We start from the raw sequence: 18,212 nt of genomic DNA on the forward strand, positions 1-18,212 counted from the left end.
ATTGATTGACGCGCTTGTCAAATACAGTTTGTTTTATCATCTCAGGTTTGGGAAAAATGCATTAGTCCCTGGTTTACATCATATTTAAATTAATGGCCTGGCAATTTTTTATCTTCCTTTTGTATCAGTTCTTTTCTCTCATTTGTTTTATGTGTGTGTGTGTATGTTCATGGGTATGTGAATGAGTGCATGTGTATGGGCAGGAAGTCAACATAGGGTGTCTTTATCCACATTTTTTAGAAAGGTACTCTCACTGAACCAGGAGCTTGAGGATTCAGCTAGACTACTGTCTAGCATTCTACATCTCCTCAGTGCTTGGGTTATAGGGGGTACACCACTGCACCCAGCCTTTTTACATAGGTGCTTACTAGACTTACTGGGGATCAAACTTGGGCCCTCATAGCTGTGTGGCAAGCACTTCACCAACAGAGCCATCTCCTCAGCATCATTTTCACTCATATCTGGTCTTATCTCTCCAGTTGAAATGACCTTTTTTATTTTAACATGTATATAAAATATTTTGATCTGATTGACCACCACCCCCATTACCCTTTCGCCCACCTCCCACTCCTATCCCACCTCGTCCCTGTCCATTTTCGTGCCTTTTGGTGACCCATTGAGTTTCATTAGTGTTGATTACAGGACTATAGGTGAGAGGTTGTTGAAATAGTCTTTGCTAACTCACTTCAAAGCTTACTCCCTAAAAATCTGAGTTATAATATATTAAACCTGCACGTGAAGGATAATGTTAAAAGTCAAAAGTTTTAGGAAGCTAGGTAAACTAGTTAGTGCCTTCTTTATTTTGTATTTATGTGAGTTCTTTACCTCACCAATTAAATAATGAATTTTTCCTTATAGGGCCCATTGTTTCTCAGTAAGTTTGAATATAGTAGCTTCTTGATAAATATTCAGTGTCATGTTTACCTACTATGTCTTTGGGCATTGATGTAAAAGAAAATCTTTTTCCATCCTTGTGGAGTAGTTCCTCCAGTGGGAAAACAAAAAGGTATAACACAGTATAAAATAGAAGAAAGATAGCAGTGTGGTTTAGGAGCACATAGTAATACTGGTTGTTTTGATTATTGCAACTATGATTTTAAAATTTAGATAGGAAAGTAAAAGAAACTTTGTGACAATGACCAGAAATTGTCAAAAGTTGGTGAAGTAACTAACAATCAATGGAACTTTTATTATAGGTAAATTTTGTTAAGAGCAGACTCCTGACCAGTCTTTTTATTACCTTTTTTTCCCGTTTGTTTTTGTATATTTGAAGGGTTAGCATGCAGGATGGAAATAATGTTCAGTTTCTTGCTATTCTGATGAAAATCAAGGGGAAAAAATTGAAAACCACAAGGAGTTTATCAGTCAGTTTTTTTCCCATCATCCTCATCTCAGTTATGTAGCTTTTTATGATGTAGGCATTGTGTATGGTTAAATTGATAGTTAACTAGGCAAAGTAAATATTTCTGCTTACTGTTTTCTGTCTATTTTCACGTGTCTATATTTTAAAAGAATTTTCTTCATTTCTGTTACAGTCTTGGTCCTTTAGTGAGTAAAGTGAAAGAATACCAAGTAGAGACAATTGTAGATACCCTCTGCACAAACATGCTTTCTGATAAAGAGCAGCTTCGAGATATTTCAAGTATTGGCCTTAAAACAGTAATTGGAGAACTTCCTCCAGCTTCCAGTGGTAAGCGAGAACTCTTTTTCTTACATGCTTTTTACATGGAGGTATAGCCCGTCCCCTGCCTCCCAAGGGGGAGAGGATGATTTGAAACCTTATTTTTCTTAGAAACAAATTTAATAGGAATTTAAATATATCATGTGCCAGTTCAAAAGGAATTTTATGTGTTGGAACAGGGTTTTAATATTGTTGTGTGTGTTACGACTGCAGACTAGAGTTGTGTAACATGTACTGTGAGGAAAAAAGATAACCAGGTATGAGTTCTGATTAGTTTTGTAGTTTCAATTATTGATCATTTTGCATAAAGTTTATTGTGTAAAATTCAACAAAATTAAGAAATAGCCATGATGGGGCTGTGCAGATGGCTCAGTGGTTAAGAGCATGCATTGCTCTCGTAGAATACCTGAATTCAGTTCCCAGCACCCACTTCTGGCAGCTCACTAGCTACTGTAGCTCCAAGGGGACTTGATGTTTCTGGTCTCTTCAGGCATTTAAACTCACATAAAATGCCCACGCACAGACATACACTCATAAAATTCAAAATGGTAAAAATAAATCTTTTTTAAAAAGATATACCTGTGAAATAGTTAATTTACTAGTAGCTTTAATTAAATTTGAACCTTTTTCAACTACTTGGTAATCTAAAATTATAATTAATGAGTTTGTTAATTAGCTTTTGACTACTGAGCTATTTGTTCACAATTAGCAGTCTGAAAGTTGTCTTATCTACAAATGGGTAAAATGATTACGTTCCTAGTCTGTGGAAAGATTTTAAATTGGTAAGTCACTTAAGTATGTTTTCTTTCTTGTTCTTGTTCTTTTTTTTTGAGACAGGATCTTCCTGTAGCCCCAGCTGGCCTGGAACTATCTATGTGTAGACCAGGCTGGCCAGATCCGCCTACCTCTGCCTCCCAAGTGCTGGCATTAAAGGCCTGTGCCAACATACCCGGCATCTAAGGATGTTTTCACTCATTTTCTTAATAAATACCTACTAATAGTTTACTATGCCAGTTGTATTAGATTCTGATTCTGTGTTACTTCACTTAGTCTAAGCATCATCTTTATCAGAGGTCTTAATAATCATCCCTAGTTTGTAGATAGATTAATGGGAAATCAGAAAGATTAGGTTATTGCAACCAAAGTTTTGATTTCTTGGTGGGGTACAGATTTAAATCTTTTGTTTTTGGCTCTGGATATAGCTCAGTGGTAAAGCAGTTGCCTACTGTAGTACCCCCTCAAAAGAAAGAACATGGCAGCGTTACTTGACTTTTATTAAGCAATTAACTTCAAATAGTCTACGAACTCTGAAGTACATTATTTATAATTTTAGCTGTTTTGATATTCATTTTTTTTTCCACATGGGAATTGTACACATAGCTGATACTGGTTTTTAACAAGATTTCTTTTACCCATTTAGAGTCTCATTTTCATAGTGAGTTACCTGTTCCCTTTGTCCTCTCACTTGTCGGTAACATAGGATTTACTTTAAATAGTGGTGCAAATTTTAAAAATACAATAAAATAAATAGTGCTAGCCCTGGTATATACATGAGTCCCAGAATACCTCTGCCTTGTGATGAAGTTATGGAATCTCTTTTGGAAAAGATCACATTGGAGGTTATACATACTAATTTTTCTTTTTAAGAAACTATTAATTGGATTGCAAATTCACTGAAATTTAAAGGCTGTTATAGAAAAAACTCCAGAAGATAAAACCTTGCTGCCTTTCATTGTAGAGGTACACTTGCCATGGATACCACTGGCTTCATTCATAGCCAACATTCCATGATATCCAGTGGAAGATGCTGGATGTTAGTTTGTCCTGTTTATACACCCCTTCTATGGTTGCTTTTACTGATTCTTGTTGACGTCTAACAAGTTACTTTTGAAGTACTTTTCTGGCAAGGATCTCTTGGATGTCTTGAAAGTTTAACGTTGATATTTGTTAACTATTATGGATATAAAGTAGCATTTAACATAGTTGGAAATTTTTACTTATTCATGCAGGCTCTGCATTAGCTGCTAATGTATGTAAAAAGATTACTGGGCGCCTTACTAGTGCAATAGCAAAGCAGGAGGATGTCTCTGTTCAGCTCGAAGCCTTGGATATCATGGCTGATATGTTGAGCAGGTAAATGTGTCCATTTTGCATTTCCTGTACTGTAAATGTTATGTTCATTTGTTTAAAATCCCTTTTGCTAATACAGTGAAACAGTTTAAATTCATGTGGTTGAGGGTAAGGGAAATGTAAGCTATCCTTACGCATAGCAAACGTGTTTTGAGGTTCTGAAGTCAAAAATTTGTGATTTAACTTTTTTTTAGCAGTTTATGTTTTACTTTACTGTTAAGTTTTTATGTTCGTAATCTACTTATATAAGGAGATATGTTAGTGGAGGTTACACATTTCCAGTTAAACAGATGATGGTAACCTTTTTAGCAACCTTGTTTATGCTACATGTTGGGGGTGGGGTGAAGGAGTGTTTGGATTTTATTTGCTGTTTTTCTACTTTCCAAAGAAGTCTAATTTTGAAAGAAAAACTTGAGCTACTCCCAAAAGAATATACCTTAAAGGGCATATCAATCTCTGTTCATCCTTGATTCTAATAATTATTAGAGGTTTTCATTATTTGTGAATATTATTTGTAGTTAATTTAGTTCAGTTTAAAAATAATTGGGTGTTTTGATTTGAAAAATAAGTGTGTGTGTATTATTTGTAGTGAGGATCTATCATCCTAGCACGCAAAGAACTTATACTTTTACTACAGAACTACATGTCTATAATAAAGACCAAGTGGGACTATGTTAAAGGAAGTTATTAATGGAAGTAGAGGGGAATTTCAGGGATGGACAACACGTCAATATGTAAATATGCTCAGGTGTATAATACATCCATGTAAGAATGTTGGAGCAAAAAAATGTTAGAATCTCATTTTTCAGGATATGAAGTGACTATAAAAGTAGTAAGGAATTGTTCTGGTCAATAGGGGTCATACAAAATATGTGGGAAATTTGTACCTAATTTCATTGATAATGCAGACAGTCTTTTTGTCCTGTGTGTGTTCTGATCACTAGTACTGTTATATTTTAGATGTTTGAATCCTGTTGACTAACTGGGCTATGGATAAGAGTTGATTGGGAAGAGCAGTTTGGGAATAAATGGCCCAATAGAAATGTAGATGGACAGAGAAAAGACAGCAAGAGAGAAGGGGGGTGGAGGGCAAAGAAGTGCTGGGGTTTTCAATGTTGTGAGTCCTCCAAAACACTAAAATCAGATAAAATCACTTAGAGGACTTGGAAGGAGAAAAGTGAGAAGATCATTGTATGTTTGTTTGTTTGGTGTTTTGCTGGATAGTTAGTTGGTTAGCATCCTACAGTAGGTGATAAAGGCCTAAACTCGAGGAGTTAATGGGAAAGTACATTTCATATCTGGATATATTATTAGGTTTTGGTTACAATGGTAGGGACAATGAGAATTCAGCTTTTCTTTCATTCTCGGTTTGGATTTGTCTCAGGTTTATCCTAAATACATATATATTAAGTCCAGAGTTTAGATATGTTAGTAATCTTGAATTCATATGTTTACTTTCTCTCTTTTTAATTTTAAGGCAAGGAGGACTTCTTGTTAATTTTCATCCTTCAATTCTGACCTGTCTACTCCCCCAGTTGACCAGTCCTAGACTTGCAGTGAGGAAAAGAACCATCATTGCTCTTGGCCATCTGGTTATGAGCTGTGGAAATATAGTTTTTGTAGACCTTATTGAACATCTGTTGTCAGAATTGTCAAAAAATGACTCCATGTCAACAACAAGAACCTATATACAGTGTATCGCTGCTATTAGTAGGCAAGCTGGTCACAGAATAGGTAAGACATTGAAATGTGTTTTAAAGTTGTCTTTTTTATTATATATATTTTGTTTGTGCACCACGTATGTTTGTGGGCACGTGTGCCATCATGCATGTGGAAATCAGAGAACAACTTTGTGGAAACAACTTTTCTCTCCTTCTACCTTTACATGGGTTTCAGAGTTGAACTTGGGTCTCTAGGCCTGTGTGGTAAGCAGCTTTACTCACTGAGCCATCTCATTGTCTGGCTGCCCAAAATAGTCTTTTAATTTAAAAAAAAAAAAAAATTATTGTTTTAAGAAGCTGTATGCTTTTCTTAGGTGAATACCTTGAGAAGATAATTCCTTTGGTGGTAAAATTTTGTAATGTAGATGATGATGAATTAAGAGAATACTGCATTCAAGCCTTTGAATCATTTGTGAGGAGGTAAGCTTTTAAGGACTCTATGTTTAAAAGAAAGTTTATCGTTAAGAATGGAATAATTAAGATTAGTTGTGTAGAGAAATAGCGTAGGATTTTAGATATATTTTAAATAGTTCTTCATGATATTATTGATAACCAGTACAGTATTTGAAGCTAGTTTACAATTATAAAATGGTCATCACATTTGTTTTGAAAATATTTCCTTATTGTTAAACTTTACAGAATCTGAAAAGGGCATTTATAATATTTTTAATTTTTATCTTAACCCCTAAAAAGGAAGCAATATAGCAGGGTGTGGTGGTGCACATCTTTAATCCCAGCACTCGGGAAGCAGAGGTAGATGGATCTCGAGGCCAGCCTGGTCTACATAGTGAGTTCCAGTCCAGCTGGGGTTACAGGGAAACCCAGTCTTAGACAAAAAAATAAAAAAGGAAGCAATGTAAATAAAATCATATAGCTTATATAGTTTATCTCCAGAAGAGCAGGGTCAATTTTCTGATGAGAAACATGTAGTGAACTGCACATCTTTTCAACTTTTTTTCCACATCATTAGTTTATTTACAATCATATCTAATGTAAGAGTTCAAATTTAATTCATATCTCAGACTACATCTTGTTAAAAATACTTATTTTTACTTTATGTGTATGTTTTGCCTGCATGTATGTAAGTGTACTCACATATGCAGTGCTCTTAGAGCTCAGAAGAGGGTGTTGGATTCCCTGGAACTTGAGATACAGGTGGTTGATAGCCATCATGTGGGTGCTGGGACCCATGTCTTCTGCAATAGCAACCATTGAGCCATCTCTCCAGCTCTTCAAACTGCAGCTTTTAAACATTCTTCATATCTGCTAAATGGGTGAATTAAAAACATCTGTATTTCTTTAATTGGTACGTTACTATAAAGATGCAGAAATTCCAGATGTACACAGTCATCATAGCCAGTAACTGCAATTTGGTTTCCACTGAAAATGGAATTCTTCCTGGGGCCCTCCTCCTAGTGGCTATGATGGTGAACCTCCAGATGCTCTGGCCCAACATGGCGCTGCTGGAAACTGCCAGGGTCTAGAGACCTGATGTGGAAGAAATGGCCTCATCACAAGTCTCCCTTCCTCACCACTTTGCTATCCTGACCTTCTCAACCTCTATTGTTTTAGATCTGTCATACCTGTTTTGCTAAGATAATGATTCTCAATTTGGAAACTTTTAACTCTAATTTTTTAAAATCCTAATACAGATTGGGTAAACTAGTTGAGTGAAAAGAGTTTTCGCTTTTTTTTTTTTAAATGTGTATGAGAGTATTGCCTGCATGTGTGTAAGTACACCCATATCATGCAGTGCCCAAGGTGGTCAGAAGAGGGCATTGGATTCCCTTGGAACTGGAGTAACAGATGGTTATTATCTGCCATGTGGATGCTGGGAACTGAACCCTGGTTCTCTACAAGAGCAGTCAGTGCTCTTAACCACTGAACCATCTTTCCAGCCTCAAGAGTTTTTACTTTTGACTAATATAGTAAAATAGAATAATGTCTTAATCTCGCTGGTTTTTGTTTGCTGTTATCCCTTGTCCCTCATGGTTTTGGAAAGTAGCTTTATTATTATACCTGAATTTTAAAGTTGTAAATTCTGGTATTCATTTCTGTCCCTTTAATTAAGAATCACAGATTACTGCTTTATTTGCTGATCTTGTGGGCCAACAAATGTGTTCTATTCTCTCAACAAACAATGAGGGAAGACTAGCTAACTGAATGTACAGTAACAATTTTATAAATGGTAGTGGTTTAAGGTTCTCTCTATACTGTGCTTACATTAACCATAAATCGTAGTTAAGATGTGTATGTGGTAGATGTGTAGGGAAGCTCATCTTCAAGTTAATTAAACATAATTTGGAAGGTAAATCTTTTAAAACATGAAGTTCATGGGACACAAAGATAAGTGGTCTGGTAACCACTTCGCTCTTGTTGACAGTGATGAAGCCAAGTGTGGCAGATACTGAATAAAGGAGAAAAGAACAGTTTTTTTAAAAGCAGCTTCTGTCTTTGCCCTTAGATGTCCTAAGGAAGTTTATCCTCATGTTTCTACCATTATAAACATTTGCCTAAAATATCTTACCTATGATCCAAATTACAATTATGATGATGAAGATGAAGATGAAAATGCTATGGATGCTGATGGTGGAGATGATGATGATCAAGGTATTTCACATTAAATAGAAGGAATCTATTTGTTAAATATCATAAAAGAAACCAGTATTATAGGTGGAAAGATGATTCTTAACTGCAAATTTTACAGACTTGATTTTTTTAGTGCTACATGTTCTTTTCTTTCTTTTCCTTGCTAGGGATCAAACCTAGAGCCTTATGCATAGTAAATAGCCACTTTACCCTGAGTTATATCCCTAACCCAGAATTAATGTTAGTTTTTTAAACAGCATTTTGCAAGATAAATTGGTATTTTTTCTTACTTTAATCTAAAGATAACACATTTATTAGAGAAGCTTGGTTGGTGTTGAAAAATCCTAAATATGCCTTTACTCTCAGCACTTAGGAGGCAGACGGACTGATCACTGTGAGTTCACTGTGGTTTACATAACGAGTTCCAGGCCAGCTGAGGCTACAGGAGACCTTGTCTCAAGACCACAAAAATAAAAACCTAAATCCTAAATATTGTTTGAAGCCCTGCTTAATAAGTTCTTGTATAATGTACATTTCTGAGGCTTGTGTGATTAAAGCCGTACTGATTTGTGGTAGTGCTTCAAGGATATAGAGCTTGCTCATGGTTAGTTGTTTTTGTTTGTATTGGAAGAATTATTACAGAAATTTAAATGGGTGGATTACCAAGTATGTGGGTTTGGTGGACTTTGTTATTCTTTTTAGTTTGTTTCTTTGAACGTTATGTAATAACTTTCCTATAAAGTCTGTAATTTAACTCATCTTAAAGATAAACAGCTTCAGAAACCCTCCATAATTCCTTTCCATATACCCCATATACTGCCTGTTTTCTCTCCTCTGCAACAGATCTCCTCAAGCAAATCCTTGAGGAGGATCAGTTCAGTTCCTTCCCCTTCTGTCTTGAGTGTAGTAGCTTCAGTGATGGACAGAATTGCAATGTTTGACTATCAGTGCCCAGGGTCCTGGATATCACACTTTCTTGCCATCAGTCTTCTCTGGTGGTTCTTCATCTCTAACCACTAAACGTAGACTTGACTGGGCTGAGCTCTTATACTTATCTCTAACACTAATTTTCTCATGGATCTCCAAATCAGTATTAATCTGGCAACCCTGGTAACCCAGATCTTATCTCTTGCTGCAAATCTAGGTTGATGTATGACTGTTTAATTGGTATTACTGATTGTGCAACCTAAATATTTTATCCCGCCTTTTCTCCATCCCTTCCAAACCTGCTGCTGCTTCAGTCATTGATGTTAGAACAGCTCCTCCATCCCTCATGCCCCAGAGCTTTCCACTCACTTCACATAGCCTTAGCGTTTTTATTCTGTCACACTTAATCATTTTCTTACATACTGTAATTGATTTTCTTCTACCTATTAGAATGCAGTCTTCATGAAGACTAGAAATTTTAACCTCTTGGTTAACTGCTTTGTTCCAATCAGTGTCTAAGATGATTGACCCGTAGTGATCACTCAGTAAATGTGTTCTATTAATGAAAAGAAACCTTTGCCAATATTATCATGTAAATATCCTTTAAAGGAAGGTGTTTCCACTCCAGGTTTTTAGAGTCGGTACTTATTCATGTTAAATAACAAATCCAAGTCCTTGAGCTGCTTTAAAGTTAGATAGACTAAATAGAGTAAATGTCATTCTAATTCAATGATTAAGGCATTTGTTGAATTTTTATATGCATGTTTTCAATAAATCTTATGTTTCTTGGATGCAGCTCTCATCATGTATTGACAATAGAAAGAACTTGACTTACATATTTTCTTTTAAACTGTCTTAGCAGTGTCTTTTAATTTTTAGATAGGTATTGTTAAATGACTCTGAAGCCTTGTATTTTAGCAGTATTTGATTAAATTTTCCTATTAATGTGCTAAGATGAATGGCATTAATATTGGAAAATTTTATTCTCTATTCTAGAATTTTTAAAGATCTAGCTAGCTGCATTTGGCTGACTAAGCTAATTGAAATGTAAACCAGTAGAGTGCTGTTACCCCCACTCGCCTACCCACAGAGTCAGACACTGAGGAATCATTTCTCTGCTGTCAGCTTATCTAAGAATTTTACAAAAACCGTTGTTGGATATTTTAGACTATCATGAGAACTACAGATATTTTTGTATCCTCCTAACTAAAGTTATCCAACTGATTATTCTGCTCAGGTTAGAGTTCACGTACACATAATTCATTATCAAATATGTACGTAAGATAAAATTCTCAGCACCTAAGCTGAATTGTTAAAACTTAAATATTAGGAGTTTGGTACTCTATTAGTAAGTGGGCAACATTTTCTTAAGGTGATTTAGTCTCCCTAGACAAATTTGAGAAAGGTTAAAAGCACACATCTTTTTTCCTATAGCACACCAAGAAGTTCAGTGAAAAGCTATGTCACAAAGCCAGTATCAGGATTCTTCTCACAGTATATTCAGAATGAAATTCTTAACTATTTTTACTGTGTACTCTATAGCCACAAATATATTTCATGGCTTATTTGATAACTGCCCATTGGTTGATTGTCTCCTGCTGTTGAGTGGTTTGGATTTGTTCATTAGCCACAATAAAGGAAGCTGTTTAGCCAATTAAAATAGTCATGATCACTTTTCTTTTAGAAGTTCATGTTTTTGAAAATTTATATAAGTAACTAAGTTGTGCATCTAGTTTGAGTTCTATTTTTTAACCGACCTGTTGGTATATATGTTAAAGTTAGATTAACTGCCTTGGTTAAGAATATCAGTTCACTTTCTGTATTAAATGATGTGCTTTTCATATCATTAATAGCCTATTCAACATTAAAACTTCCCTTTAGGGAGTGATGATGAATACAGTGATGATGATGACATGAGTTGGAAAGTGAGACGCGCAGCTGCTAAGTGCCTGGATGCGGTAGTTAGCACAAGGCATGAAATGCTTCCAGAATTCTACAAGACCGTCTCTCCTGCACTGATATCCAGATTTAAAGAGCGTGAAGAGAATGTAAAGGCAGATGTTTTTCATGCATACCTTTCTCTTTTGAAGCAAACTCGTCCTGTGCAGAGTTGGCTGTGTGACCCTGATGCAATGGAACAGGGAGAAACACCTTTAACAATGCTTCAGAGTCAGGTCAGTTTTCACGTTTGCTTTAAAAATCATCACGGTGGTGTTTTAAAAATTGTTTTTAAGTGAGAATGTGAGTTCCAGAATTCTTTACAGAAATGGATGTTCATATTCTAAACTATTGATTGTAGTTAAATATTATTTTTTTAAATTTTTTTTTATTGAATTTTTGTGTATTTCATACAGAATATCTCAAACAATCTTAAACATCTTTATACTCCCATCCCCACCGGAACCCTCCCATAGCATCCCCACTGGAATCCATATACTCTGTTGTCTACGTTAAGGCCCACTGTGTCAAGTCAGTGTCCCCAGATGTTCCCCTGTGCATGTCTATCCACTGAGGTTTAGTCAGCCTCTCTAGAGTCTCTTGCTTTAGGAAGATCAGCTCTTCCTCATCTAGCAGTAATCGGTTGCCAGTATTTCTTCAGCTAAGATTGGGGTCAGCTGTCCATGTCCTCAGTTCTATGCTGGGCTTTTTTGTCTGCCTGGGTTTGCATTGGTGCGGTAATTTAAGTATTCTTTAAGATTTGGTAAATTATCTTTGATATTAGTGGAGAAATCTTATAGCTGTGGAATCTTGTAGCCAGCTTCACTTTTAAATTGTGTGATCTTGGACAAGTTACTCATTTTATTAAACCTTGCTTTCATTTGTTTGTAATAAGAGTTTACTTAGAGGTAGTTACCTAGAGTTGTGACAGATGAAATGATCTGTGTAGAGTTTCATTGTAGGGTTTACTAAATAGTAAGTGCTTGACTACAGATCTTGTTACTGATTATATGCATGTTTTTCACTTGGCATTTTTTTTCCCAAGTCCCTAAACATTAAAGCTCTATAGCACCCATTTACTGAATATGTGTTCCTTTTGGACATGTTTCTACTCATATGCTGTCCCCTTAGCAGTTGTAGGCTTGCTCGCTTTGTTTTGCAATGGTCTCATGTTATAGCCCAGGCTGGCCTCAGACTCTTAGCATTCCTCTTGCCTCTGGTTCCCAAGAGTTGAAATTACAGGCATGATCTATTATACCTGGTACTTCCCTCTGTCTTTATGGATTGCAAAGCAGATTTTAAAAGATAAAAGCCAGATGCTAGGCGTGGTGGCTCACACCTTTAGTCCCAGCACTCGGGAGGTGGAGGCAAGCAGATCACTCTGAGTTTGAGGCTAGCCTGATCTCCATAGGGAATCCAGGCCAGCTGTGGCTACAGAGAGACCCCGTCTCAAAAAAGACAAAAGAAAAATACTATTTTAATCAGTGCAGACTTGTTACTTATCAGGACACTTCTGCTTGGTATCAAGCAAACAGTTATAGGACAATATATAGATATATAATATGTATAGTAAACTTGGATTGTAGCCAGTAATGCCTGTGTTTTTGCAGTAGCAGTGGAGAACCGAATTAGGATTGTAAACCCTCCCCCAAAGACAAATTCTTCTCTTTCTGCTCATTTCTTACAATTATATTAAATATGTAGAGGAAATACCAAGGGATCAAGCAGCTAATGAGTATATAATATTTACAGGTTCCCAACATTGTTAAAGCTCTGCATAAACAGATGAAAGAAAAGAGTGTGAAGACCCGACAGTGTTGTTTTAACATGTTAACTGAACTGGTAAATGTATTACCTGGAGCGTTAACACAACACATTCCTGTACTTGTACCAGGTATGTAAAGCACAGTCTCTTTGGGTACTTAACACTTTTTATATTTTAACACTTAGGTAAAGTTAAATAATTGTTACTGTTAAAAGGGAAATTTGTACCTAGAACTTTTTAATCTCTTTTGAACACATGAAAATCAGATATTTGTGGCCAGGTGTGGTGGCGTGTGCCTTTACTCCAGCACTTGGGAAGCAGAGGCAGGTAGATCTCTGTGAAATTGAGGCCAGCCTGGTCTGCATAGTGAGTTCCAAGCCAGCTGGGGCTATAGGGAGACCCTGTCTCAAAAAGACCAAAATAAAACCAAAAAAAATTGGGTATTTTAAGTAGAAAAGGTAAAACTTTACCTTAAAATGTTTAGCTGTACAGATTGTAAAATGTCTACCATTTTATTAGAGGTAATATAATGCAGATGAAATATTTAGCAATCATTTAGAGTTTGATTTTAATTTTTTTCTTTTTAAAAGCTGCACAGAAATGATTAGATTTTGTTGTTGTTGGCTTTTCAGGAATTATTTTCTCGCTGAATGATAAATCCAGCTCATCGAATTTGAAGATTGATGCATTATCGTGTCTGTATGTAATCCTCTGTAACCACTCTCCTCAAGTTTTCCATCCTCACGTTCAGGCTTTGGTGCCTCCAGTGGTGGCCTGCGTTGGAGACCCATTTTACAAGATTACATCAGAAGCACTTCTTGTTACTCAGCAGCTTGTCAAAGTAATCCGTCCTTTAGATCAGCCTTCCTCATTTGATGCCGCTCCTTACATCAAAGATCTATTTACTTGTACAATTAAGAGGTTAAAAGCAGCTGATATTGATCAGGAAGTCAAAGAAAGGGCTATTTCGTGTATGGGACAAATTATTTGCAACCTTGGAGACAATTTGGGTCCTGACCTATCAAATACACTTCAGATTTTCCTGGAGAGACTAAAGAATGAAATTACCCGGTTAACTACAGTGAAGGCATTGACACTGATTGCTGGGTCACCTTTGAAGATAGATTTGAGGCCTGTCCTGGGAGAAGGAGTTCCTATCCTTGCTTCATTTCTTAGGAAAAATCAGAGAGCTTTGAAACTGGGTACCCTTTCTGCCCTAGATATTCTAATTAAAAACTATAGTGACAGCTTGACAGCTGCCATGATTGATGCAGTTCTAGATGAGCTTCCTCCTCTTATTAGCGAAAGTGATATGCATGTTTCACAGATGGCTATCAGTTTTCTTACTACACTGGCAAAAGTATATCCCTCCTCCCTTTCAAAGATAAGTGGATCCATTCTCAATGAACTGATTGGACTTGTGCGATCACCCTTATTGCAGGGAGGAGCTCTTAGTGCCATGCTAGACTTTTTCCAAGCTCTGGTTGTCACTGGAACAAATAATCTAGGATACATGGATTTGTTGCGCATGCTGACTGGTCCAGTTTACTCTCAGAACACGGCCCTTACTCATAAGCAGTCTTACTATTCCATTGCCAAATGTGTAGCTGCCCTAACTCGAGCGTGCCCTAAAGAGGGACCGGCTGTAGTAGGTCAGTTTATTCAAGATGTCAAGAACTCAAGGTCTACAGATTCCATTCGTCTCTTAGCTCTCCTTTCTCTCGGAGAAGTTGGACATCATATTGACTTGAGTGGGCAATTGGAGTTAAAATCTGTAATATTAGAAGCTTTCTCATCTCCTAGTGAAGAAGTGAAATCAGCTGCATCCTATGCACTAGGCAGCATTAGTGTGGGCAACCTTCCTGAGTATCTGCCATTTGTTCTACAAGAAATAACCAGTCAACCCAAAAGGCAGTATCTTCTGCTTCATTCTTTGAAGGAAATTATTAGCTCTGCGTCAGTGGTGGGCCTTAAACCATACGTTGAAAACATCTGGGCTTTGCTGCTAAAGCACTGTGAGTGTGCAGAGGAAGGCACCAGAAACGTTGTTGCTGAATGTCTAGGAAAACTCACTCTTATAGATCCAGAAACTCTCCTTCCACGCCTTAAGGGGTATTTAATATCAGGTAAGTGTCTAGATGTTCTTTTTTTTTTTTTCTGGAGCTGAGGACCAAACCCAGGGCCTTGTGCTTGCTAGGCAGGCGCTCTACCACTGAGCTAAATCCCCAGCCCCTAGATTTTCTTACATATAAAAGTTTATTGACAGTTAGTTGCCTCTAAAGATGTCTAATGAGGAACCAAAATCTGGTTTTTTTTATATATATGCATAAAAGCCATAGGGCTGGAGAGATGGCTCAGTGATTAAGAGCACTGACTGTTCTTGGAGAAGACCTGGGTTCAAATCCCAGCACCTACATGGTGGCTAACAACTGTCCATAACTAGTTCAAGGGGATCGTTACCTTCTGTCCTCTGTGGGCGCTGCAAAACACGGATGCACTTATATACATGCAGGCATAATACTCATGCAACATAAAATAAAATTTTAAATTAAAAAAACAGTGTATATATAAAGGCCAAGTTAAATCTGATCTAATTCCTCTTGCTGACTATATTTTAGTGTTACTATTTTGTCTTAAAACATAGAAAAGCAGCTCTTGAATTGCTACAATAGAAAGACCTTGATAGTACTAAGTATATTTAAATTTGAGTGTTGAATATAAATGCAAGAAATTAGAAGCGATTTTAGATTTGTCAGTGTTCACCCCATTAGACCAAATAAAAGATAGTCATGGTTATTCATTTTTAAAATATAAATATATCATTTAATAAAAAAATAATTTTATAAGCTGTTTATAGAATTTAAGCAGTCTCTTGTATAAGGATTAGGTCCTCTCTTGCTGCTTCCCTGGGTCATCTCCTTCATAAAAGACAGTTTTTTTCTTTTGAAGTCTAAAGAGATTGCCTTCTTTTAAGATAAGGAAACTATTCATTTAATATTCTGAGAGCTAGAAGAAACTTCCTTTTTGACCAAAGAGAATTAAAAGATTGAAGACATTGGTATTTTGTGAAATAGTTTAGAAATGCCATCCATACACACTCAATAGACTTGCAATTTATTTTTGATTAGGCTCATCATATGCGAGAAGCTCAGTGGTTACAGCTGTGAAGTTTACTATTTCTGATCATCCTCAACCTATTGATCCATTGTTAAAGAACTGCATAGGTGAGTGGAAACAGAAACTGCCTAACCGCTTTGGGAAAGTACAGAGTTATTGTCAAGGAGCTATTAATTTCAGTAACAGACCAGTACTAAGAAATTTTATTATTGAGGAATAAAATGCTCATAAAGTTATTGTTTCATTATGAAGATCATTGGTAATGTATGATTTTACAGCATTAAAAAATTATATTTTTGAAAATTTACTCTGTTAGACTGGGTGTGGTGGTGCACGCCTGTAGTCCCAGCACTTCCATCACTTGGGAGGCAGAGGCAGGTGTATTTCTGTTAGTTCGCGGCCAACCTGGTCTACAGGTTGACCTAAAACAGCTTTAATGAACAAAATATAAAGATGTTACATCTGTCTGACCAGTCACATGTTCTTCCTGATGTAAATTAATCTTACTTGAGCTGTTAGAGCCCCAATTTTTTAATTGTTACTTAAAATCCTAAGAGGGTCCATGGAGATAACCTAAGAATAAAAAAGGAAAGTTGGTTCATGCCATTTCCCAGGAGAAGAGGAGATGCCCAAGAAATACTGGAGCCATCTTTATTTCTGTTAAGAGTTAAGCTTCTTAAATTACTTACAGTTTTATAAATCCTATGTTTTATTATCATCACTGGTTACCCTAACATTAATAATAGCCCAAACCCCTCAGAGCTTAATCTTGTGCTTTCAAGTTCATGGTAGTCATGTGATCTTTGGTATCGTTATTCAATCTAGTGGTTATCGTTCTAATTGTATACTTCTAAGTACAGCATTGGACCATTTGAGCATTAGAATCACCTAAGAAGCTAAAAATTAAAATTCCAGGAACTGAGAACCATTGATCTAGTCTGTGACACTATTTTGTCCATGATGATAGCAATATTTTAGATGCTTGGCTGACAGCAAATACATGTTTCTAAATAACTTTCTAACCTACTAGTTTAGTATTAGCAAACTGGTGGAGCAGATTAGTCTGGTACATTTCAAAGTTATATTTCAAACCATACTATCATCTAAACTTTTTTTTTTCTTTTTTAAGTTAATGCTGGAAATTTCTTGGGTATTGACATTGAGTTTACCAGCATTATAGTATCGATTGTGTTACACCTCATTTTATCAGTTAGTTCTGTCTGTCAGATACTTTGTTCTTTGATTGCTGTGACAAAACACTCTGACAAATACTAACTTGGGGAGGAAAGGATTTATTTGGCTTATATTTCCCAGGTCACAGTTCATCAGGGAGCCCAAGGTAGGAACTCAGTGCAGGAACCTGGAGGCAGGAGCTGGAGCACAGGCCATGTAGGAACACTGCTTACTGGCTTGCTTCCCTGGCCCCTGCTCAACCTGCTTTCTTAGACAGTACAGAACAACCTGCCCAAGGGTGGTACCACCCACTCCCAAATCACTCAACACTCAAGAAAATGTACCACAGACATGGCCACAGGCTAGTCCAAAGGAGGCAATTCCCCGATTGAGGCTCCCTCTGAGATCCAGGTGTGTCAGGTTGACAACTAAAGCTATCCAGCACACTATTCAATAATTCGCATGCTTTTATTCTGCTCAGTGACCCTGAAAGCTTAATCCTTATTTATTGATTGGGAAACCAAGCTCTTGACTAAAGTACCTGCCCAAAGCTACTCATTTAATGTGGAAAATGATCTGTGTGTCTTTAAGGACTTTTGCATTTAAATTCCTTTCCCCATACTTACAAAATATCAGACTTAAAAATTAGTTTGTTAAGTAGCTAGTTGCCTTCTTGGCATTGGTCCTGTTAGGTCTCAGTTTCCTCCTCTTACACATTGATGCTCTTACTAATTCATGTGTTTCTTATTGAAAATACTGGTAGAACTTGGGGAGGTATACTTCTCTTTAATTTGATTAGTTCTATACCTGTTAATCACTACTTATAAAGTATTTGTGAAGGCAGTAACTGAAGAATTTTAGGGACGACTCTATATTTCCTTCACATTATAGTGCCAAGAGTGGGTTATCAGTTGAAAATGTGTATATGTTGATAAATGATAGTTATCATGCTTCTGAAATAAACTTTTGGTTCACTTAGTATTTAATTCAATTCTTCTATGACCTTAATTGAATAAATACCAATAATGCCAACAACCATAAACTAAATCAATTTAGAAAAATACTGGGTGTATTATATTTTTAGTTTATTTATGTCCTTTCTATTGCACTGATAAAACACTGGGCCAAACCAGAAAGGGTTTATTTGGCTAACAGCTCACAGTCCATCATC

The 18,212-nt window shown here is 36.4% G+C and overlaps 1 protein-coding gene across 1 annotated transcript in view; it reads left to right on the forward strand.

Moving 5' to 3' along the window:
• The window catches only part of Cand1 (cullin associated and neddylation dissociated 1), a 47,439-nt gene that overhangs the window by 21,673 nt on the left and 7,554 nt on the right, over positions 1 to 18,212 (forward strand). The window contains exons 3-11 of the mRNA XM_008846960.3: positions 1,536 to 1,690; positions 3,691 to 3,814; positions 5,289 to 5,545; positions 5,847 to 5,952; positions 7,997 to 8,142; positions 10,930 to 11,222; positions 12,739 to 12,880; positions 13,384 to 14,877; positions 15,880 to 15,975. Coding sequence (XP_008845182.1) covers positions 1,536 to 1,690; positions 3,691 to 3,814; positions 5,289 to 5,545; positions 5,847 to 5,952; positions 7,997 to 8,142; positions 10,930 to 11,222; positions 12,739 to 12,880; positions 13,384 to 14,877; positions 15,880 to 15,975 — 2,813 coding nt within the window. The remainder of the gene's footprint in view (positions 1 to 1,535; positions 1,691 to 3,690; positions 3,815 to 5,288; positions 5,546 to 5,846; positions 5,953 to 7,996; positions 8,143 to 10,929; positions 11,223 to 12,738; positions 12,881 to 13,383; positions 14,878 to 15,879; positions 15,976 to 18,212) is intronic.

The sequence above is a fragment of the Nannospalax galili genome, unplaced genomic scaffold, assembly GCF_000622305.1.
Source record: "Nannospalax galili isolate Female #2095 unplaced genomic scaffold, S.galili_v1.0 scaffold463, whole genome shotgun sequence".
Taxonomy (NCBI): Eukaryota; Metazoa; Chordata; class Mammalia; order Rodentia; family Spalacidae; genus Nannospalax; species Nannospalax galili.